The sequence below is a fragment of the Drosophila grimshawi genome, unplaced genomic scaffold (assembly GCF_018153295.1).
Source record: "Drosophila grimshawi isolate 15287-2541.00 unplaced genomic scaffold, ASM1815329v1 contig_44, whole genome shotgun sequence".
NCBI lineage: Eukaryota > Metazoa > Arthropoda > Insecta > Diptera > Drosophilidae > Drosophila > Drosophila grimshawi.
In genome coordinates this window covers 3,768,663-3,792,391 of record NW_025063240.1, presented here as the reverse complement: position 1 = coordinate 3,792,391, position 23,729 = coordinate 3,768,663, and the positions used below count along the sequence as shown (strand labels likewise).

The window sequence follows — 23,729 nt, the reverse complement described above, 5'->3', positions numbered from 1 at the left end:
AAAATGTGTCTACCTGATCAGTGGCTCTTAGATGCTCTTCAAATGTACTAAAGAGAGTTTTTAGCTCAGCTTTAAAATAAATGTTGCATACCTTTAGGCGGCAAATATTAAAAAGGGTTTGTGATGTGTTGTAATGAAGTCAAATAACTATTCATATTATCGATATGTAGTTATTTCATGCAGATCCAATAATTATTTTCGAATTAGTTATTTTTCAATTTGTTGTTGCTTAATTATTTTATTTAATCTTTACTAATCCTATCTCTAATCTTTTTTCAGTTCATTTTCAGTCCCATCTGAGCGCATTTTCCTCTTTAATTTTTTTGCGATTTGATGTTGCTTTGTCTTCTTTTTGCCAGACTTACAGTTCCAAATCAGAAGGATAAAATTGATTATGAAGATGATGATGAACAGAAGTGGATAAACCAAGACCTCCAGCGATTGAGTAATAAAGTAGCCATACTCAAGAGATTTGGGCACCGACAAATGCTCAAACAACTTCGGCTGGCCAATCAATTGCTCTGCATACCAAACCGCCTGATCGACGGGTTTCACTTGGCGTGTGCGGAAATTAAACTGTGCCTGATGCAATGCCTTCGAATAGACCTTATCACGTACTATTTGCTTGAGAGCTTCAGAGAGGCTGTCTACACTGAAGTCACCAACTGATATCTGAATTCCCAGATCACGTTCCTTGACGCGTTGTGCATTCTGTGATAAAATAGACAATGGTTTAGTAAGGCAATCTTAGTTTTTAAGCTGCATTCTCACATTAAACTGATCCATTAGCAAGGGCAACACAATTACCGGCACTGCATTGTAGATTGCCTCCTGAAGACCAAAGTTATCGCCATGCGTCAGAAATGCCTTAATATTGGACTGAGCTGAAATAGAATGTAATAATAATACTATGTAGCAAATAATAAAGTCCAACACATCAAGTTTTAAACTAACCCAAGATGTTCTGTTGCATATTATCCCGAACGTTTATAGTTCTTAAATTGTGGAAATTCTTGGATAGTGTCGGATCCTTCACATTATTCACATTCCAGAGAAAACCAAACTGACGGTACTCTCTGACCATATTTTCAATGGCCCTCAGGCCGACGCCATACATGAGATCAATATGCGGTAGATTAATGTAGATAATACCCTCGGAGGACCTCTCCAAAAATTCCTGTGTGCTGAATGACAATGGTTCCGACTCGGCTCGAATGTGCAGGCCACCAACTTCAATGACATTTGGTGGTATATTTTGCACATGATCCAGTACTGGATGCGTATTAAGCAGCACCAGCTGAACCTCTGGACTGGCATACTCATGTTTATGAATGCCGTTTAAAACTGGCTTAACCACTGCCCAACGAATGCTGCCAAGAAATATGAAATGGAATGATCAAAATTCTAGGTTATTACAATTTTAGGACTCACAAGGATTCAGTTAGGTACAGGACATGATTCTGTATACGTTGCCAGTGGCTCATTTCCCTCGGCAGATGGCTGATGAAATGAGGAATTGTTGCTGGATTAATTGTGTTCTCAGCCTGAACTAAATGCATCAAATCTGTGGTTAGTTTGCCGCCACTCAAGGCCAGCACTGGTACTTTGCGAAATTTGGGAAACTTGGACAACAGACACTCCATGGAATAGGTGGCATCATAGATAATCAAATCATATTTGTGTTTGACTTTCTCAAGCATTTTTACCAAATCGATCTCAGCTGCTGACTGACAGGTGCCTAGCAATGCCTCATACCAGATTAGCACCTGCTTTATGTCCCAGTAATTATTGTAATAGCCCATTTCGTTCACATAATGCTTCTTGATCACATCGTAATCGTTAGACACCGGAATGTGGGTTATGCCCGGAATAGATGGATCGGCCAATGTGCTTACAACAGTCAAAAGGTGGCCTCGTTCTGCGAGTGCCTCGAAGAATGGCTGCGTCCAGCTGGGATTGTTGTGTTCCGGTGTGGCAATCAAGCAAAGAATTCTTGCCCCATGCAACTGTTGCCAATTGTTGCAAATGAGCAGCACCAAAAGTGCCGCAAATGCTTTCATACTACCAAACTGTTTCAGATCAAATACACGACTGATTCACCGTCGAGTGCGCGATAAGATTACCTTAAACGAACCGATAAAAATTCACGTTCTCTCTTTTAATATGTATTTGTATTTCGAATTGTGTGCCGGAGAGTTTTGTTCTCTCAATAAACAAAAACCCTAATACTGACCAATTTCTGTAGAGAGTTTGTAGCAAAGCCACCTATGAGAAATAAACCTGAGACTTATCAGAGTGGGACTATTAAGTTAGGTTAGGTTGAAAGCTCTATGTGCACTGCTTGCTTCTGATAAGTGGAATGCTAAAGCTTTTCCGCTTACTGCACTTAAAGTAAATGCAATAATTACGCGTCATCGTCTATTCTAAACAGATGGTAATGATTGCTCTGCCTCATCTAAATTTAAGTTATGTCAGAGTTCAAATAAAAACAAATCGCTACAAGACAACGAAGCGATCTTGGCAACAAATTAATAGCTAACACAATACGGATACCACAAAGAATGGCTGTGTTCCGGTGTGGCAATCAGTCAAGCTGCTGCCAATTGTTGCAAGTTAACAGCACGAAAAGTTCAACGATGAATCTGCGATCAGATTGCCTTAAGCGAACCTATAAAAAGTTATCATTCTCTATTTATTTGTATTTATATTGACAACAAGTTAGTAGCTAACACAATGTGGAAGAATATTTCTCTTGGCATCATCATTGCGCTTGTAATGCAGTTGTGCAATGGATGCAAAAGTATATTGCCACTGAGAGGATTGACCACTCGCAGTCATCGCATATGGCAAGTAATTACAAATATAAACGAATATAAAACGAACAGCTAACGAAAGACTTGCTGTGATTTATGGGAACAGTGTGCTGCTGTACGAGCTGGCCGAACGTGGCCATAATCTGACCATATTGTCTGTTGACCTGCCGCGCCCAACCACTGTTGGCTACATCTATGTATCTGGAACGAGCCTATGATTTTTTAAGAGATCGCAATCAAATTAATATAAACTCGTTTATTGGTATTGCCGATTACACAACGATGCCTTTCAATTATAATTTTGGCTTGGAATCGACTAAATTTATCGCTTTATTGCAGGGACTACAGCAGTTGTTAGTCTATCCGGCTGGTTTTCAATTCGATTTGATAATCAATGACTACACAATGGGTCCATATTTGCTTTGATTTGTGCACAAGTTTCGCTATCCACCCATAATTGGCATGACGGCATTTAGCAATCTGCCCATTACTTTAGATTTTATGAGTAATCATTATTTTTCCGCACTGATATGTTATTTCTCAACTCAATATAATCCAAAAATGAGCTTCTTACAGTGCTCGGATAATACGCTTATGTTTGCCCTCGATGCAGTGTAATTATATAAATATATTTTCATTTGACTAGACTCTAATCTTTATGTTAATTTCAGTTGTCGTCGCTTGTATTATAATCCCAGGCTCGAAGAAATATCGCGCCCCTATTTTGGATCCAATACGCCATTCCTGTTGCAGCTGGCAAGCGTACTAAAATTTCACTGGTCAACTCACATCCTGCCACTCTTTATGTTGAGGCCAAGCCACCCAATATTATACAGATCGGGAAAGACCCTGCTCGACGACTCGGATAAATTTATGAGACAGTGGCAAACGCAGCGCCATATTCATGCCACAATATGTGGAACAATGAAAAAGCTGGCAATAGTGGATACTTTGAGGCAGATGCCTGATAATAATTTCATATGGAAATTTGACAGATTGACTATCTGAATATGACCATTGAGCAGATGATCTTAGCAATATGAAAGGTTGCTGAGAACGATCGTTACTCGTTGGCTATGAAAATGCGCTCGACCGTTTGGTGGATCGAGTATTTGTAACGCCATCCCGATCCTCTGCACTTGCATTCGGCAGCCAAGGAACTGAACTGTTTCCAAGCTCATTCCTTGGAAGTGATTGCTAGAAGGTGACCACAAACCAGAAAGCATCTTAAGTGCGACTAAGTAAGACAAACATATTATTTTTTAAATATATATATATCTTTTTTATTTTTACAGAGCTAAATATTGAACAATAATTTGTTGTATTTTAGCTTGCTATAATTTCTTGGCAACGGGTGCTCATTGTTTTTAAGAATTGCATTAGTGATTTTGCATAATGAACAACTATTAACAAAGAAATTACACACTGATTTAAAGGCTAGGTGTGTTTATGTGTGTGTGTGTGTGTGTGTTCTGCTTCTTTATAAGTGTGTGTTTGTTAAGTATTTATTTACGTGTTGTTAATATGGCAAGATTAATACATGAAACGATTTCACTTAACTACAAAAGTGTGGGCCCCGCTCAACAGTGAGTGGCCCTAATGAAGCTTTAATTTAACTACAACTACAGCTACCGCGCAAGATTGCACAGTTGGATTGATTATACATAAATTAAGTTACACATATAAGTATTAAATTAATTAACACAGATATTCGTTTTGTTTGATTTTGTTTCTGTTCGTGTGTGTATGTGATTGAGAGATAAATGTTTAAAGCGTGATGGTTATATACAGATTAATCAAGTGATGCGTTTTCGTTAAGGGTACTATTAGCACTATTAAATATTTCAAATATTCACAAATGCTTGAATACCCTTTCTTTGAGGCTATTCGGTTAGTTTTGGTGCTTGTTGTGTGTGATTCCGGGGGCAGTTTGTGTGTTTGGATCGATTTGATTAATTCTAACGCCGCTCTCAAAGCTGCGGACAAGGATGCTTCGATCGTTGCTCATCGTTGCCTCGCAGCTTACTCATTCACCAACTGCGCCGGTCCAGGATCATCGTAGGGCGCACCATTTGCACCCACATACTGATTGTTATTGCGATGCACAAATCCGCGTCCGGGCGATGCATTGTAGTAGACAACGCGGCGTATGCCAAATGGATCCACATAGCCAAAGCTGCCTGCTCGCTTGCCGTCCACTTGGGCCTCCTCGTGATACTGCTTGGGCAGCACATAGCGGAATCCATTGCGCGTCACACTAACGCCATCATAGTCCGACGCATCCAAGTTGTTGCTATGCAGCGGACGCAATCGGCGGCGATATGCTCGATCCGGCAACGGAGGCAACAGCGCCGCCGAACCCAATGCATTAACGTCCACCGGTGAGTTGGGCGTATAGAAACCATAGCCACTGCTGGCGGATGAGGGTGCGGGCGCATAAGAATAGCCGACATCCGAAACGAAGGAGGGCAGTGGCTGCGGTGCAAAGGGTGCCGGCGTGGAGTAGCCAAAGCTATCCCCCGCTGCGATGGGCGCCGGTGTACTGGACACAATGCCTATGGCTGTGGGTCGTGGACGCAGACGTCGTCGCTGCGAGGCGCCCAAGGGTGGCAACATGGATAGCTCTGGCGTTGAGAGCGCTGGTGAGGGTGACGGCACAAACAGGGGAGTTCGGGGAGTCGTGGAGCCGATGACGGAAGCGAAACGACCCGGCGCAAAGTTATGATCAGCCTCCTCATCGTACACATTGATGGCGTTGATGTCATCAATCGGTTCTGCATTGGGCTGAATGTGCACATTGCCACGCAACAGCTGGTCCCGTGCTCGAGGTAGCTCGTCCGGATAATGATCGAAGCCCAACTGCGATTGTGGCTGCAGCTTCGCTGCCTGTTCCGGTGGCAAATAGTTGAGCTTACCCACGCCCGAGGCCAGATTTGCAGTGGCCAAGTTCGGTGGCTCATACAGTGGCTGTGGCGGTGCTGGTGTAGTCGTTGTTGTAGTGCTGCTATAACCATAAGCATGCTTTCGATAGCCGCCAGCTACGCTATTGCCACCTGCATTGCCATCAACCAGAATGCCTGACTGTGCCGGCGATGTCTTTGTAGATTTGATGGCATCCTGAAAAACAAATCAGTATGTGAGAGCTACAGTGGTCGGGAATTATTATTGAACTGGTTACCTCAATGGGTCTGCCCTGGCCCACATAGATGGTCTTTGACTTAAGTATACGATAGCCTTCCTTATCGGCAATGTAGTCCTTTTGACGCAAAAAGCCAGCTGCATCGATCCATGCCTCGGTGCCTGTAAATGACATAAATAGGTGAATAGCCTTCCATGAGGGATTCCTTTTTACCCAATTTTACCTCCATATATATGCAAATTATATTTAAATAAATCATTGTATAGAATTTTAATTGGAAGACAAAATCGGCTTAAATTAACTCAATGAATACAACCAAATCTGTGAACAGGTTTCGATGTGAACAAAAAAATCGATCAAAAAATGTATTGGTAGAAATTCAAATTTCATTTGAAATGAATTGTTATCTTCCAACACAAATTGAGTCAGCAATAAGAGACTAATTTGAATCAACTGTACAGGAACTGCATTTAGAGCAGTTAGATTGTTCTAAGACGCTATATCCCTTTCCCTTGTATTCATCAATTGTATTTGACTAATCACCAACCACTAGTCATTATTATGTTTGTGTGATTGTGTACTTACCGATGACAGTGCCGTCCTGGAGTCGTTTCTCCTTGCGAAACTGTCCGTTGTCGGTCTGAAAGCGGAAATATCTCTCGGGTCCCTCATCCGTTTGAATGTGGTACTGACTTTGACTTGCATCGCCCCACGAGCCGGCTGCCAGTGCGACCAATGCCAGCTGCAATTGAAAATTGTCGACAAGGGGTCAGTAACTTGCCACTTGCCACTTGCCACTTGCTACTTGCGACTTGCTGCTGCTTGCCACTTGTTTTTTGACTAATGGCTTATGGTCATAGTCATTGTTATATCCGCTGCTAGAAATGCATCTGGATCTGGCCAAATGAGGACATTTGGCGGCCAGATATCTAAATGCCAACTGGTTGCAATTTGGCTAAAACGGGTAGTCATCGCTGCACTTCAGTTTCAGAGTCAAGGTGACATTAAGAGATGCAACCGTAATCGCAGCTGTTGCGCAACGCACAACAAGTTGTGGACGGAAATGTGGCATGTGAAAGTGTGCTTTGCAGTTGCAGCAACCACAGCGTAAACAACACAACCGATGTCGAACCGGTTCGGTTGCATGTTGCGTATACTTTATGTGCCTAATGCTAATTCAGGGACAAGGTTGTCGTTCTCTAGCCATTTGGCTTGCCTTACCGCATTAAGATTCTTTGCCAATTATTCTAATGGCAAAGCACCACCCGCACATACACGTATCGTCGACATTAACGCTTCAATTATTTTTAACTCTTATATATGGATGTAGTCGCAACTGCCACTCGATGAGGGGGCAGCGACCGGGAGCGTCGCCTCCACAGCTCTGTGGGCGTCTCAAACGGCGTATTGTGGTTTGTGCGGTTCAATTAAGCTAATTTTTTGTGTAGTTGACATTTTATTATTATAATTTTGTGCTCGTTGCTCGATTCGTATTCATTCTGTTTTTATTTATTGTGCTTTAAATAATTAATGTGTAAAATATTTCTGGTTTAAGGTGTCGCTTTATGACAGACAGTCTTTCTGACTGTGGGTTGCAAAAATAAAAAATAATTCTTTAAGAAAAACAAATGGCGTTCAAATTACCTCAAGCACATATTTAAGACTAACTGAATTGAAACTGCGGATGTAGCTGAGTGAATAAGCTTTAGAAATTGTTATTATATTGTTAAGCTAATTTGCTACGTTTATTTTTTGAGGCTAGTATTTTTATCTTTATTGTCAGTCACTCAAGCCAAGCTGTCTGTTTTACATATTAATTGAATTTAATTTCACCCAGACATATATTTTGGTACACCTTTTGATTAACATTTCGTGATTAATTAAATTTCTGACTAACAACTGACCAACTCATCTCGCAAATGCAACAATCAATCATGCAAATGAGCCAGAAATGGATTACATCAGCATGAGCCGGTCAAAAATGCATATATGTATATACATATAAAATAAGTACATTGCCAATTTCTTTATGCCAAAATAAAGTCCCCTTTTCATCCAATTACAATCGTAAATATTTGCACATAAACGTCACATTCAATTTGCTGCAAATAGCTTGGCTAGTAAATTTATTTTATTTGCTAACGCAACGTAATAAATTGTGCAAAAATTATTATGGCCATTTCCGTTATGGGGCCAAAAGATTGCAGACAGATAGACGGGCAGACAGACATGCAAGCGACGGCAACAACGAGAGTAAAAGTGCCAGCAACAACAGCCACTTTAGCTTTGAGAGCAAAGATCTGGAAGAAATGTTTAGTTCGAAATTGGCTTCGTAGTTACTCAACCGGTTGGCGTTGGTGTCGACTCTAGCCGCAGCTCGGCAACATATGTTGATGTTGCCGGCTGCTTGCCGCATGTTGCCAGCGTTGGTTACGTGAGAATCATCAAGTCAGGCGCCCATAAGGAGCGAGCGCGCCTTAAAAAACAAAATCAAAAGTGGAAAATCACGTTTTTCTTGGCGCGCAATTTAAGTGGCGCTTTTTGTTTACGTTATTGTTATTGCTGCTGCTGCTGGTCGAAATGGTAACAACAAAGACCGTTAACGGTTGCACAACATTTTTGGCGTAATTTACGCAGCGCTGGGCATCAGCGCAAACAAACAAAAAGCATTGGCTATCTGACCCCAAAAAAATTCTACAAATGCCCAAGCTGCAATTTATGCCAAGTCAATGAAACCAAAACTATCTAACTCTTTGTGAATGAGCGCCCCCCAGGGGGCACTGCCTAGCCCCAGACTGACCTTCACTGTTGTGGTTTTTAATTAAAAATCGCTTCAGCTATAATTATGCGCGCGCTCTAAATTTATTAGATCACACAACACAAAACAAAACAACAAAATGTAGCAAAAATTATGATAAATGAGCCGAGAATATGTAGCGCAGCTTGTGTTTTTCTTTTTTTTTTTTTGGATTTGCGATTATCTTGCATTCTACCAGCAAATTTTGTTTTTAATATTATTAAAACAAGTCGCTAATGAAGCACACCTACAGCGATGACGGTGAACCTTTCACATTATGATTAGCTGCGTGTTTGCTTTTCCTATTTACCAGCTTGCATGGGCCGATAAAGATATGTATAATCATGATAATTACAATTTGCTTGCCGCTTCCGTCTTTAAATATGCCAAAGCATTCAAATCAAAGCTAAAATGGGCAAAAATATCGCATGCAAATCCAAAGACTTAGGACACAAACTTGTTACATAGCATGCGAAGGTGTTGTTGTGGTTTGTTATTGTTTTCTGTTTTCTGCGGTTTTTGTGGGTTTGTAGGCGGGAATCTGGGGAATCGTTTGCTTATTCGCTTGTTAATCACACAATGATTATAGCCACCATATGTTACTCAAAGAAACTTGTCAGATATGCTGCACAACGTTTCTATTACCTGACAACACGCCCTGAAGCTGACATTTGAGCATTGACAAACATATCAGCGAGGCAATGAAGCAAATAATAATTTCTAATTGCTCAAATTCCACAAAAAATAATGACATCAAACAAAAACACAATGCGAACATGAAATCCTATATTAATATGCGGCGATTTAATGAAACATTTCATTAGACACAATCAATTCCGAGAATGTGCGCCACAGCAACAACAACAACAACTTAGCGAATGACTCTTGTTGCCTATTAAATTACACATTTTTGGTGAGACACCCACACCGGGCACAGCAGAGGGTCTCAATATATGAGCTTAAGAGCTACTGACAGACCGCCGTCAAATTTCGAGCATTGCTCAAATTGCTGTGGGAGCAGCCACAGCAGCATCAGCAACAACAACTGCCGCAACGAAATTGTATTAAGTTTCGTTAGTTGATTGACTTTTCGTAACCTGCACAAACACAACAATTGATTGCCTTTTTTGAACAACAATTTCGGCGCTGACATTTCCTGTTTCTTTAGTTGTTCACAGTTATATAAGTGGCTAGAATTCAATTGCAAATACAACTTGCCACACACTTAAAATAATGTAGAATAATATAGATATCTACAACATGTGTTGGTGTTTGATTAGTGGGCACATGTTTTTCAACAACCAGCAACGCTAACCACGCGTTTTTAAACAACGTCCGCCTGTCCGCCTGTATTGTTTGTCCAATTTCAAAGTGACCCGAACTGCTGCTGATTAGTAACGCCTCTGGTTAACCTAGTTTACAATATTTCCATTTGGCAGCTGTTGCTACTCGGCTACACAATTGCTAATTTCTATAAATAAAATCACATCCGACGCATGCAACTTCAGCTTGCAAATGGCTTACATGCTTCTAAGCATATTTTAATACTCTTCCAAATGAAATAAATATAATGAAAGTGTTTAATGCGAATTGAATTGAATGTACTGTGTACTTAAATTATAATATGAAATATAATAAATATTTAACAATATATATAATATAATATAATTTTTATCTAAAATATTTGCATTCCTTCTAAACAAATTTTTTGAAAAAACTAATCAATTAAACTGATTTCCACCTATTTAAACATTATCTACACTACGGAATATCTCCAACTTGTTAATGTTTATTCTGAAAATTATCTCTGCTAAATATTGTTTTTTCGAAATGTAATACAATTTCAAAGAACATGTAGATTTTCCATTAGCAAATACTAATTTATATTATATCTCATTTTTTACACACTCTTTCAATTATCTTCACTAATATTTCTTCATAGATGCAACACTCTTGTAGGGCATACAAGCTTACATGTGCCAAACATTACAGTTCTTTGCTGTTGTTTGTTTGTTGCTGCTCAACTGGCGTAGATCATTTAACAAATTGCATTGAGGCAGTTTGACTTGCATTTGTCGCTGCCGTCATTGCATCATTTTAGCCATTTTGGTTGGAACTTGCCAAATGCGTAATACATTTGGCATGCATGAGAGGTGTGAAATGACGCTTACTACATTTATTATTATTATGAGTGAAATGTTACTGTTTCACTCTGCTTACCTGACTTCACACCCACCCACAGCTGCAGCTATGATGTGCGTGTGAGTTACGCATATTATCTCAGCAATGGAATAGAATTCATTTGCTGTGTAATTATGCAATTGGCATGCAAATGCGTTTGTCAGCTGTCAAACAAATGTGTACATGCATCATAAATAATAAGTCATAAGCTTTATTATGACTACTACAGCGACAAGGTCAAACGACACGGCCCGAAAGAATCAAGGGGGCAGCTCACGTAGGCATTTCAGTTTTTCACGCGCTTCCGAAAGTTTTCACTGAATTTTTTTATGGCTCTGGCTACATGGCTAATGATTATGAATATTGTCGAGCTGCTATAAAATTGAATTGCATAACGCACTCAGAATTGTTGGTGGCGCGCCCAAAATTTGTCGAGGCGTGAAATGTTGTGTAAGCTTTCCGAATGCTATTTTAACTGCAAATCACATGAAGGCCATTTGTAATTAGGCAGCCAGCTATGAAGCCCGCTCTTAACTAATGCCCAAAAGGCATACGAAATGGCGCTGACTCATCACAAATTCTCACAACCAGCAAGAGTAACAACAAAAACATCGTCTTTTGGAGGCCAAGAAACTTTGACTTTGACTGATTAATCTAATGGACAAAAGAAAGAAAAGTCTTTAATAAATTCCCATAAATCACATACACAACCAAATGTGTAGCAAAAGCTATCAATAGTGACGCTTGCACGCCTCAATGCCTCACCCGCCCGCTTTGGCTTCGGTGAGTTCGTGTCCTAAGTCTATTGTTTTGTGTGCCGATTCTTTAACGCCGCCACGCTTCGTCGCTTTGTCGCTTTGTCGCCTGGGCTTGCAGCTGTAAAATTTGAATATTGTTTTTTTTTTTGCAAAGTTTCTGCATTTTAGGCGCTGCACTTGGCTGCTCCAATTTGTCAACGTTCCAAGTGGGTTACAGTCCAAGTCCACCCGTTTTTTGTGGCCAAAGAAAACCCAAAACTCGCTCGTGACATTCGGCCTCACAAGAGAGTGAAAGTTGCACGAAGAAATAATACAACAAGAAATTGAATTATATTCAACTCAGCTTCGACATGGCCCAATGCAACTTGGCATAGCTACAGTCTGTTGTTGGCCATGTTCAATGTGCGCTCGTGTTTTAATTTCGTGTTGTATAAAGCCTTTTTTCATTGTCAGCGGCGTGCGGGCATGCAACTTGCATTGTTTGCCCAAGTTGGATGCTTCTTTTAGGTGTTTGGTGCCTGGATAAAATGCTAAACTGTGTTTCATAATTGCTGTGGTTTACTTAGTGGCGTCAATGTACATCAAAAATAAAGCTGTTGTTTTTCTTCTTTTTTTTTATTTATTTTTTGTTATTTTTGAAGACAAATTAATCATAGTAATTGTTGTTGCCGCTCAGTGTGTCTGAGCTGCGTGTAAATGAACTTCATATGCATGCACGAAGGTATGTACAAGTATCTCACAGATAACACCATGTGGGAAAAGCATTTTGGCAGCGCTTACAAGCTCCCAGTTACTGCTCGCTGTGGGCTGGGCGCCGTGAACTGTGTCAGCAATGTTGCATTTTATGCAAAATGCCGCTGGAACAAATTCCAAAACGCCAAACTATTCATTCGCTGGCCAAATGCAATGTGTGATAATGGTTTTTTGTTTGGATTTGTTTGTTTCGTATTTTTCTTTTTGATTTTTTGTTTTACTTTCGAAAGGGCCAACGACAGCGTGACTTTGGCATAGTTTTAATGTCTTCACACAGCGATTATTACTATTGTATTCGAGAGAGACTCATTTGTGCCTGCGTAGGCAGCACCTTGGATACAACTTCTTGATAAACAAACAACCGGTAATCTAGTGACACTGTTGACACTACTCACCGTGTGTGGCGTGTGTGTGTGGGCAGGGGGACACAGCATCGCCATGGAGGCACTGTGTTCTATATCGCGTGGTTGTCTTGTTTGCACTCTTACAACTTCCACTTGGGGCTGTCAGTTGTGTTCATGCTGAAATATTTGAGTCAGAAGTGTGACAAGGCGTGTGTCATAGACAGCAAAAATAATGCTAAATTACGCCAGATCGAAATTGTCACAATAATAATACACAAAAAATGTGCATTTCAAGCCACATATTTTCGAAGCTATTATTTTCGTATAAATAAATTAAATAAGAGTAGTAGTAGTCACCTAATGTAAACTGGGGGACTACCCATTGATGACACATTTCGTATGAACACTCATCTAACACTGGCATAAATGAATTACATCACGTGATATATTTCTTTTAACATGAAGCTTATTTATTTTTTTTTGACATCGGTAGCGTGTTCTTCACACATCCATGCACAGCCTTCCTTAAAATATATCAACCATATTAGGTAGTAAACATAAACTGCACGACAAATCAACAAGTCCAAAATGTCGACTCCACCCGCGTCATGTTCCCACATTACTCAGAGAGCATCTATTGCCGCCATTCATTCATTCGAATGGAGCCATAAAAATTTTAAACAGCAGCTGTAGCTAATTTGGTTCGGGCAACATTAAAAACTGTTTGCAAATTGGCCACAAATATTGTTTAGCTAATTGAGTTAAGTGAGAAATTCCATTTCCAAACTTCAGGCGTGTGAACCAAGCACATCATTAGAATTCCAATTCAAATTTGCTGTCGGTCCTCCAAACTCGAAAATTTCTTTTGTAATACATTAACTACACTATGGGCAATTGGGTCAGTTAACATAATGAAATTGCCGAATCATTGTTAAAAAGTTGCTGTTATTTTTAAGCGGTGTTTTTTGGCCAATTCATGAAATGCGATTTTAATCAAAGTTCATTAGGGGCGTGCTCAAATAATTTATGCTATGCAAAATGGCAAACAAAGAATTTATCTGTGATTTCCCTGGAGCTGTATTTATTTTTTTTGTTTTTACTCGCAGCATGTTACATTTAAAATGATATTTAATTATACAAATATAATGAATTGTGAAATGTGAAAACAATAAATGATCAATTTAAATATTGAACTTAAGTCCAGTTTTGGGTTTGCTATAAAGTACAACAAAAATCAGCAGAATATTTCACATTCGTAGCTGTCACTCAATCTGATAACTTGTCTGTCGCTGGCTGCCGCCATCTCTCTCAAGGTCAAACAATAAACACAATAAAAAAAAGTCCAAATGCTACAGTTGTTAATTAATTCAGTTGCGCTAATTTTGTTGTTTTGATTTTATATCATATTTTTGTTGCGTTGCTGTGGTTTTTACAGCTGCCCATTAGCATTTTTACAGCTTGTCTTGAACCTGTCTTGGACTTGTTTTAATAGCGTTACCAATTTGCGCAATTGCTGCTGCAATTTGTTTGATTTGTTGCCTTCCAAGGGAAAGGTTGGCCCTGCCCACGTGCTATTGCTGCTGTTGCGGCTGCTGCTGCTGCGGCTGCGGCTGCCCACGACGCAACCACGCACTCACACTTTAAAATACATCAATCCGTCCATTCATCTATCCATCCATTTAACAGCCACATAATCATCAACGCATACTCATCACCGCTGAATTTTTAAGTCGGGCTTCAGACGATGCCAGTGACCTTTGTTATGCTTTTCAAATTGTTATTTCATTTTTCCCCTCTCTCTATCTATCTATCTATCTATTTATCTTTTCGTACTATTCAAATTTACACGTTTACACAGTTCCGAGACCATTATCGGAGGAATCCTCAGCCTGCTGCCTCATCATAAGCACCACAGCAGAAACAAGTAAATGTAATGCACGATTTTTGTTGAAATCTTTTAATGCTGTTGAGATTAATTAAAACCCTCCAACGGCCGCCCTTGCGGCCTCGCAAACAGTTAAGAAATAACGTTTTGCCTATTCACTGAATTCTATTTATATTCAAATTAATCTGGGCATCTCTAATATAGGTCAAATACTACTGGTTTGCTATGGCGAAAAACGACAAAAAAAAATGTGGCGTTAATCGCTTGTTTCGTTGGCATATTTGTTGTATGACTAGTCGTACGTAAGCCAATGAATTATTCAATAGACTTGTATTAGCACAAACACCGGCAAATAGCCAAACAAAAACAAGTGGCATTTCGCAAATTGTGTTTGTAAAATATTGATTCGTAAATCTAAAATGTTTTATGCTAAAACTATTTTTCAATATTGAATATTGAATTGCCTGCCATTTAATGTTATCCATTAGCTTTATAAGATTTAACTCTTGTTTTTGCATTTAAGAACTCCAACAAGTTTATTGCCCAAGTCCGTACGTCTGTCGACTTATGACAAACTTTTAATTCGAATTTCGTTTTAATTTGCTAATAAAAATAAAAATATAGAAAATAAATACGCTCGTCAAATTCTTAAGGTATTTTAGTAGGTTAACACTTTGAAAATGTTTCCCAACTTGTTTGCCAGCTTGCCATATTCTAGTTGATAATAAATCAACGCAACTTCAGCGATGCTCTTAAATCTTTGAAACAAATTACTGTTTTTTGTTTTAGCTTGCAGTTATAGATGCGCTGATGGATTTCGTGCTGAAGCTTATAGAAAAATAGAAAATGAAATTGTGGGAACCATTTAGCCGTGTCATGCAATTTGCATTTTAAGTTGAAACTCAGACAAAAAATAAAATTGTGTTTTTATTTGAAATGAGAACATAGTTTTTGAGCAACAGCGTAGTCCATGAAAATATAGAAATTCCATCAAAGTAAGCCGTGTAGCTTTTGCACCTAAATTTTCATTCGTGTTTTAACATTTTAGCTGACTACTTCTACAACTGCTTGAAATAACAACTGAAATCAATTATTTATAAAAATAAAAAAAAGTATTGTTTCGGGAATTTTTAGTTTTCTAAATTCTGTAGCTGGTAAAATAAAATATAATATAAACCACGTTTATTACGATAAAAGGCACATTATGTCGGATACCGGAATTACTAACAAGTCCTTATTGAAGGAGCATGAAGGGAACTCTGGCGCAGATGTCCACACATTCTGCCACAAGCCACGTCCGGATCTCAATTCGGCGACAGTGCGTCAGTATCTGGAGCAGACAGTTGCGCCCATTCTATTGCATGGACTGCGGTCTCTGGCACAGGAGAGACCCACGGATCCCGTCACCTATTTAGCCACTTATTTACTAAATAACAAAGATCGCTGCGCTGATATCAATGTCGATTAATTGTAGGACACTATCCAAGCACCACATCAAAAACATAATTTAAATGTTTGCTGCTCTTATCTCTCTCACAGACACACACACAAAAACACACACGTCTGCTTACACTTACCAAATGAATGCTCTTCAGCCACATGATGTATACACGATGTTATTCAATGTTACACAACAATTTTGAACACTTTGTTGCAAATTAATAAATATTAATTTGTCACTGTATTTGCATCTACTTTGAACCAAAATTGCAACCCGTATTAAATTTGTGATTATGGTTATTATTGGCAACTGCTGCAGCTGCCACCGACATCACGCCCGTGCGCGTCGAAGTTGAACAAAAAAATTGGCTAAAAGATGTGCCGTTAATAGTCGAAATGTGTAATTAGTTCCGCCGACTTTGTTGCACTTCCGATAAACGTCTAGCGTTTTGATTGCTAACGATCTCAAATCTGTTTCTTTTTTTCTGTTGTTGTTGTTGTTTTGTGTTTAAGCCGTGTCTCACGTCCGTTTGCTCAGCTGGCTCGTTTGCCACTAAAATCGCAGCGCTTTTAGTTGACGGTTTAAAAACTTCGAATTCAAATCGCCAAACCGTTCGGAGCGCGATCACAGCCACATCGACGGCTTCGTTTCACAGTCGGTTCGTTTCGGATCGTATCGGCGCAAAGTCGAGGTGGCTTTGCCTCTGGGAGGTAGGGGAAGCCCAGTCGAGGGTCTCGACTGGCGACTGTCTGCGGCATGACGCTGTAAAGCTGTTTGTCTCTTGTCATGGCTGTTAGAAGTAATCTACTTTATGAACACTCTTGGCCACTTTCCAGGCCATAAGCCGATTTCAGTTTCGGGACGTATTCTCTGGCCACCCACCCGCAAATAGTCACGCGCCAAATTGAATCTGTCTGGGTTTACATCACACACAGATTGATATTGAGCACGAAAATAATTACACTTAATTCTGGTATAAAGTTCAACATTTACATTGCATGCTGTACGTATTTATACTATATTGATACTATTATGTTCAAGTGCAGCACTCGAGACTTCATATATTGAGCAATTTATTTAGAAAGGGTTTATTTTTGCGTTGCCTTGGAATTCGAACTTTAAAGTCATTCTCCTCTGATTTTGTTTAAAAGTATTGACAGGAGACGCTTACTCGATTGTATTGTGAATAAGTACATAAGCAATAATAGTATTTTCATTGAAATTTCAAATTCAATTTTATAATTAAAGTTTTATCTGCAAATGTGATATAAATACAAAACAAAACAAAATCTATATTTTCACAAATCAGTAAACAATTCACATTTGAGTCAGTCGAAAAAAATAATGTATAATCATAATAATAATATATAAATAAATCGTTTGTGAAAATGGCGCCCACATGTGTCATAAAAGTTCAAGCTAGTCGTTGCCATATGAGATACATATCTAAGATGTATGCCCACAATCAGGTATTGCTTTGTGGCCTGATTTAATTAAAAAATCAAAATCGTTGTAATTATTTGTCTGCAAAAGATCTCGGCTCATATAACAACTTGAGCTCTTAAGCTCCAAAGTGGAGTTTTTTGCAAATTGAGCATAGTTGATTTTGGCGCCAGTGCGTTTCATTATTGTTGCTGTTGCTGGTGTTATTGTTGGAATTGTTTTTTGTCTAATGTGTTTGTTTTTGTTGGCTGTGGAGTGCGTGGGTGACGGACAGAGAGTTGAAGTCGCCGTCTGTCTAATGGAGCGACGCATTTCAAGGCTGTCGTTTGAATCAACTTGTTGCCGCCGGCTGGCGCTTGAGTCGCCACCAATAGGCATACGGCAAACGGCAACAGCAACAGCAACAAATCAAATCTTAGATAACTGCGCCTATATCGCGTGCACTGTTGTGGGTGCTTCAGTGACGTCACATGTCTTTGGCATGATATCATTTGCCACACACTAAATCACAGTGGAAAACTAAACATTTTATAAATCTAATGCTCACAGTCCGAAAATATATTTGCAACACGATGCAATAAACAAAATGTAGCGAAATTAGTATGCAGATCACAAGCACGCGACCCACTGTGCGTATGAGCAACGAAAAATAAAATAAGGCAACGCGGAACAAATTCGAGTAGTTGGATTATTTATGCGTTACAAGCGAAACAGAATTTAAATATTTGAATACATGACGCATACGACATGCTGTCCAAAAGTGTCACTCAGCCAAACACGCCCCCAACTCCCTCTCGCCCCAACAGCATTGCTGCGCGTTTGACAATTGAAATCAAATTGATCGAAACGCGATTAGCAAAATTAAAACAAAACAACAACAATAACAACAACAATAGCAACAACTGACCAACTATGAAGTATTATAAATGTTATCGTATTTGCGCATTGTATAATCAATGTGCGTGCACTTATGGCGCACACTGTACACACACACACACACACTCACATACATATACATGCAGGAAATTAAACGCTTAGGGCCAAATTGTTCATTGTTACATGAGAAGACAAGGTTTCGTTTTGTTTAATGATGAATTGGAGAAGGAGTCGAACGGAACGGAGAAAAGAGAAGAGATTTTGGCATATCGATTCACCAAATTGTTCAGTGTCATATTTAAAGTCTATTTTTAAACCTTTACGATACACTTACTGTTTTTATGGACCCTCTAAAAACAAATGTGTTAATCTTAGAGTCAAATCACTAAAAATCAATGACTGTTTATTGTAATAAATTTGGTATCACTAATTTTTACCGGATTATGCTGTGTTAATATGCTTGCAGACATCTTATGGATATCAGTCCAAATTGTAGCCATATTTATTCTAATACAAATTCAGAATCTATGCAAAACTTTCTTTACGGTGGTCTGATTATGAAAATGATTTGATGGTGAATTTTGAACAACATTGTCTCTTGATAATGAGATCGTAAAAATGACAATCAATTAACAGTAAAAGAGATGCGAACTTGAAGTGTATTTAAGCTTCGGTTATGCGCTGCAGTTTGTTGTCTTTCTATTGGTTTTTTCCAATAGATATTTTTTCTCCATTATTCCTGCAAAGTCACGAATTGTTGACGCGCTCTGACTGCGACAGTTTTGTTTTATTTTTTTATGTAAGCAGCAAACGTTGAAGTGCATGAGATAATCGCTGAGTTATATCAGCTGGAAAAATGTACAGGCGTCACTTGGACAAAGACTAACCCCAAAATTCAAGTAATTCCATTATGATCTCATGCAGCTAATCCAGCAAATTGGGTCGTGAAAGTTGCGCCCCCAAGTTAAGCACCCACACATGCAAAAAAAAAAACGCCAATCTTCTCGAGCTTTAAAAAAACGCCAACGATCCATATTTGGATGCAAAGCTAGGGCAGAGACTAACAGAACAAAAGATGCTAGAGATTTGCAAAAAAAAAAACTAGAGAAAAAAAAACAGCTTGACCTACGCTAATAGAAAAAATTTAGAAAAGACATACAAGCATACAAAATTCAGACTAATTTTAGCAGTTGCGACATCACCGAAACATCGCCGACTTTTTTTTTAATGAAAAACAACAACAAAAGTTCGGTGAACTGCACAAAAGGCAGCCAAAGATATAATATGTAATAACAAAAAAAAAAAAAAAAAAAGAAGCGGCAACAGCAACAACAATAATAACAAATAGACAAAGCTAAACTTCATTAGTTCGTTCTAGCATCATCAGCTATATTGGCCAAAAAGAAAGCAGCTGATGATTCTGGCCACAAAAAATGCACACAAATCAACGTTCGACTTGTTATTGAACCAAAGCAGAAGACCCACAAAAGATGAAGCAGAAGCGTAGCGAAATTCCAAGTAAACGAACAAGAATTCCATCTATCGGACAAAAAATTGACTTTTTATAGACAGTGACAACAATTAATTATATTTTAATTTGCCTGCAATGCCCGCCGAGTGGCAAACAGATTATAAGCCCAAAGAATCCCGACACCCGATTCACAATTCCGACGCCGACTCCGACTCAGATTGAGGGTCGACTCATGGCCGACAGCTTATTAGTTTATAGTGTCAACAACGCAGTTTAAAGACCATCGAAGAACATCGAAGACCATCGCAGACCCGAGGTAAGAAGACTGAAGACAGAAGGCAGCAAAGAAAGGTCGTCGCGTCTGCCGAAAGTCATCGAACTTTCTCTATGTTCCCCTTGTAGTGGCTAATTTCTATATTAAGTTACAGGTGTTGTCAGCCACATTAATTAATTATGCCTGGTTTTTTGTTTTTTTTTTTGTTTTTGGCAGACGCCTCGAACGGTTCAACAAAATATTATGCAGCTAACCAAAGACGGTATTTGACGCTGCTAACACTGCGCAATTTAATCAAGCTAACAACATTTTTGTTGGCTTAGAACAATGAGCGGAAAATAAAAGTACTAACTTTTAAATACATATATTTTTGTAAGTTGACAAAAGACTTTATTTAAATTCGTTAATAATTACATATGGGAAGAAATTTAAACAATCGCGTGTCTCTGTTTCTCTGTGTCTCTACTAAGAAATTCTCAAAAGCGCAGATTTGTTTGCGAATAGATTGGTATTTTTTTGTTTTTTTTTTTTCTGTGCATACTTTCAAAAGCTACGCTGTAATTAATAGACGCTTACGAAGTTAGTCGCAAATTAGCCACATGACACAGCGCCCCAAGAACTCAAATTTGTCTCGCCGTTCTTGGCCTGAAGTTGCTGACAGACTGCGTAGGTGTTTTGAACTCAATATCACGCCAATTGCGTAGGTTTGCCAGAAAAAAAAACTGACCACAAAGAAATCGAGATCCTGTTACAATTGGTGTCAATCGAAACAAATTTAAATATTAATAATGCGCTAGAGAGTGGACACTCATCTAATGCTCTCAATACTTCAAATAATATTTGTAATATGCACAATATGTACAACTAAATGTTGATTTTCTTAGGGGTTTATTAGCTCCCAGAATTTAAAAACGTTATTTTCAATTAAGTTCAAGATTTGAGAATGGCGCTTTTAGTTTTTGAATAATTTTAACTTCTGGATTTATTATATCCAAGCTAACTTTGAGATATTTAACACCTAACTAAATACACAAAATATATAAATATTTCACCATTGCAAACCTGATGACAAAAGTGTATAAGCCACTCGAGCTAAGGTATCTATCGTGTATTGGGCGTATTGCTTGATTGCTTCCGCTCGATTGAAGGCGTATTGGCGCATTGACTTTACTAGATCCAGTGGGCGTGAAGTACTCGCTTATGCCATTGTTTATGTTGTATATTTCCAGAACGTATTTTCTTATTAATGTTAAGAATAGTAGTAATGGCAGCGACCTTGACGGGGACAGCTGCTTTTGCTTTAATTTTAATTTTATAAGAGGCTAATACTAGTCTAATTCAAATGATTCGATGTTTTGGCGCTCTCCTGCCGTATGGCATTGATGAGCTCATAGTTAACCAGAAACGTGAAGCGCAGTCCTGAGATCTCCACAGTGCAATTGTGGGCCAGTCGCGTCTTATTGCCATTCAGCAGCGGTGTGCCATCAATGAAGATGGCCCGCTTGCCCTCGTTGGCAATGAAGAAATCGCCATTGCTACGCATCTTTATAGTGCCCTGGCGACGTGATATCTTTGCAGCAGGTCCCTCCAACGACAGATCGACATCCACGCCGCACTCCTTGGCCTCGCGACCAAATGTTATCTCCTTGGAGCGCATTAAATATCGCACCAGGCGACCGCATAGACAGGCAAGTGTTTGATTGTCGAATTCACTGGCAGCCGTCGGACCCAGCACAGAATCAACCAAGACACCCCAACGTGATAGCTCGTTCTCCAGCAGACGTATGTCGCGCTTGTTGCGCCGGTCGGCCAGCATTGTTTCAATCTCCAGCGCCTCGTCACGCGGCTCATTCAATTCCTGATCTAATATTTGATCCTCTGCATCTGAAAAACTCAACGGCTGATCTGAACCCTGCAACGGCTTTATTGTTTGATCCGGCAGCAAACAGTACTGCTTGAGCAGCAGCCAGTGATTGTGGAGCGACTTAGCGGTACGTGCACAATAGAAAATGCCTGCATTCTTGTCCAGCAGCTCTTGGAATTGCTCCAGTTTCGGTGTTTCCGTCTGTTTGTGATTGAAGAATATTAGTTTAAGTTAGAAAGGTGCACAGGGCTTATTGCTTACGCTCTTGATGGTGCCCAGCAGATCCTCCTCCTGCACACTGTATAGAGCCTTGCGCTGCACGGACTCCACCATTTCGGGATGCAGATTACGCATGGCGGAGACGGCAATACGCGACACGGCTGGTTCGTACAGCAGCGCGTACCAACGCTGCTGCAGCTCCTGCAGCGTAAATTTACAGGAGAACTTGACGCCACGATGAATCATTCGCAAATCGTTTGTTTGCTGTATGCCAATAACGAGTGCCAGGTCATCAATTGGCTTCCAGCGACCCAGATCCTTGGTGGCCATCTGTGCCAATGGGCGGCCATTGCGGCGTGGCTTACGGTTGCTTGTAGTGCGCGAGGGACGCGGACGACGTTCAGTGGCTGGAGCCCGGTCCATAATCGGTCTCGGCTTTGGCTGCGCTAGTGCCACAGATGTGTTAACTGTGGGCAGCGGCAATGCGGGCGTGGCTGGCGTTAAAGGCGTAGCAGGTGCTGCAGCAGCCACAATACTTGGTGTGCCGGGCAGCGATTCCACAGCAGTGCCTGGTGTCTGAGGCGTTTCGGGCGCAACAACAGCGGCCGCCGCTAAAGTCGATGCGGGCGATTGCAACAACAACGCCGTTTGTGTCGTCACAATTCCAGGATAGTTTTGCGAAATGGTGCGCGGTCGATTCGAGCGGTTTGGATCAGCGCCGCCACGGCTCGCTGGTATTGTCAGATTGTATTCGACGATTTCGTCGTCAAAACGTTTGCGTTTAATTGTTCGCGAAGAGCTTTAAATATTATTTGACGTCAGTGACAGTTAACAGTTAGATTGATTGAATTGTCAGAAACTCACCTTCGGCGTTTCGCTGCGTCGTTTTGCAGCAACTCTATCGGCAAATTGTGAATTGGAGTTTTACTCAAAAGCGTTTTGGTTGTAGTCGTTGTTGTAGTTGTTGTTGTAGCTGCTGGGGCTGCGCAAGTGTTGACAGATGTCGATGACACACTGACAGTGGCAGGGACGCCTGCTGTGTGCGTAGCCACAATAGGCGCATTGGCGGTCTTCACATTTGCTGGTGCATCATTATTTGTAATTGTTACAGGTAATTGAGTGCCTTCCATGGTTTTTTGTCCAATAATTTGTTTTTCTTTTACGACGCACAAATTCCTGGTAACTCTGCGACAAATCGATATACAACTACTCGATACGTCGACATCGTAAGGCGGTTGTTCTGCTAGGTGGCAACACTAACGTACATATTAAGTTAACATAATTATTTTAAAATTAATAGATGCTTAAATACAGTTATGCACTGTAAATTCAAAAAAAAAGAAGCAAATTACAGTTATAAAACATTGTCAATTTGTACAGCGGGTAAGGCCATTCCGATTTAGATTGTAAATTCAATTCAACAGACTAAGCACACTGTTAACAGTTCCGTGCAATACTATCGATACATTGC

General features: G+C 39.8%; 5 protein-coding genes across 5 annotated transcripts; 2 read left to right on the top strand and 3 right to left on the bottom strand.

Annotated features, from left to right (window-relative positions):
* Nucleotides 1-207: 207 nt before the first annotated feature.
* Nucleotides 208-2,247, bottom strand: LOC6570687 (UDP-glucosyltransferase 2). Its single transcript, XM_001996866.3, has 4 exons — nucleotides 1,432-2,247; nucleotides 955-1,370; nucleotides 772-884; nucleotides 208-711 (listed from the first exon to the last, which is right to left on the bottom strand). The coding sequence occupies exons 1-4, from the start codon at nucleotides 2,058-2,060 to the stop codon at nucleotides 265-267; spliced, it is 1,605 nt and encodes a 534-aa protein (XP_001996902.1). The 5' UTR covers nucleotides 2,061-2,247; the 3' UTR covers nucleotides 208-264.
* An 825-nt stretch (nucleotides 2,248-3,072) lies between these two features.
* LOC122322604 lies at nucleotides 3,073-4,004 on the top strand. Its single transcript, XM_043215513.1, has 2 exons — nucleotides 3,073-3,427; nucleotides 3,485-4,004. Exons 1-2 carry the CDS (start codon nucleotides 3,276-3,278, stop codon nucleotides 3,819-3,821), a joined length of 489 nt encoding a protein of 162 aa, XP_043071448.1. The 5' UTR covers nucleotides 3,073-3,275; the 3' UTR covers nucleotides 3,822-4,004.
* A 73-nt stretch (nucleotides 4,005-4,077) lies between these two features.
* LOC6570734 lies at nucleotides 4,078-7,242 on the bottom strand. Its single transcript, XM_043215321.1, has 4 exons — nucleotides 7,228-7,242; nucleotides 6,538-6,694; nucleotides 5,992-6,113; nucleotides 4,078-5,930 (listed from the first exon to the last, which is right to left on the bottom strand). The coding sequence occupies exons 1-4, from the start codon at nucleotides 7,240-7,242 to the stop codon at nucleotides 4,836-4,838; spliced, it is 1,389 nt and encodes a 462-aa protein (XP_043071256.1). The 3' UTR covers nucleotides 4,078-4,835.
* Nucleotides 7,243-15,703: 8,461 nt separating this feature from the next.
* On the top strand, nucleotides 15,704-16,354 carry LOC6570733 (protein dpy-30 homolog). Its single transcript, XM_001996911.2, has one exon. It carries the CDS (start codon nucleotides 15,875-15,877, stop codon nucleotides 16,136-16,138), a length of 264 nt encoding a protein of 87 aa, XP_001996947.1. The 5' UTR covers nucleotides 15,704-15,874; the 3' UTR covers nucleotides 16,139-16,354.
* A 5,015-nt stretch (nucleotides 16,355-21,369) lies between these two features.
* On the bottom strand, nucleotides 21,370-23,461 carry LOC6556441 (microspherule protein 1). The gene is made up of 3 exons (XM_001985300.2): nucleotides 23,123-23,461; nucleotides 22,301-23,057; nucleotides 21,370-22,240 (listed from the first exon to the last, which is right to left on the bottom strand). Exons 1-3 carry the CDS (start codon nucleotides 23,386-23,388, stop codon nucleotides 21,509-21,511), a joined length of 1,755 nt encoding a protein of 584 aa, XP_001985336.1. The 5' UTR covers nucleotides 23,389-23,461; the 3' UTR covers nucleotides 21,370-21,508.
* Nucleotides 23,462-23,729: the final 268 nt, after the last annotated feature.

Coding starts and splice junctions, on each gene's coding strand:
- LOC6556441 (XM_001985300.2), bottom strand. CDS start 23,388: ATGGAAGGCACTCAATTACCTGTAACAATTACAAATAATGATGCACCA. Junction 23,058..23,122: donor GACGCAGCGAAACGCCGAAG/GTGAGTTTCTGA, acceptor TAATATTTAAAG/CTCTTCGCGAACAATTAAAC. Junction 22,241..22,300: donor TGCTGGGCACCATCAAGAGC/GTAAGCAATAAG, acceptor AATCACAAACAG/ACGGAAACACCGAAACTGGA.
- LOC6570734 (XM_043215321.1), bottom strand. Junction 6,114..6,537: donor CCAGGACGGCACTGTCATCG/GTAAGTACACAA, acceptor TGTCATTTACAG/GCACCGAGGCATGGATCGAT. Junction 5,931..5,991: donor GCCAGGGCAGACCCATTGAG/GTAACCAGTTCA, acceptor TTTGTTTTTCAG/GATGCCATCAAATCTACAAA.
- LOC122322604 (XM_043215513.1), top strand. CDS start 3,276: ATGACGGCATTTAGCAATCTGCCCATTACTTTAGATTTTATGAGTAAT. Junction 3,428..3,484: donor ATGTTTGCCCTCGATGCAGT/GTAATTATATAA, acceptor TGTTAATTTCAG/TTGTCGTCGCTTGTATTATA.
- LOC6570733 (XM_001996911.2), top strand. CDS start 15,875: ATGTCGGATACCGGAATTACTAACAAGTCCTTATTGAAGGAGCATGAA.
- LOC6570687 (XM_001996866.3), bottom strand. CDS start 2,060: ATGAAAGCATTTGCGGCACTTTTGGTGCTGCTCATTTGCAACAATTGG. Junction 1,371..1,431: donor CTGTACCTAACTGAATCCTT/GTGAGTCCTAAA, acceptor ATTTCTTGGCAG/CATTCGTTGGGCAGTGGTTA. Junction 712..771: donor TGCTAATGGATCAGTTTAAT/GTGAGAATGCAG, acceptor ATTTTATCACAG/AATGCACAACGCGTCAAGGA.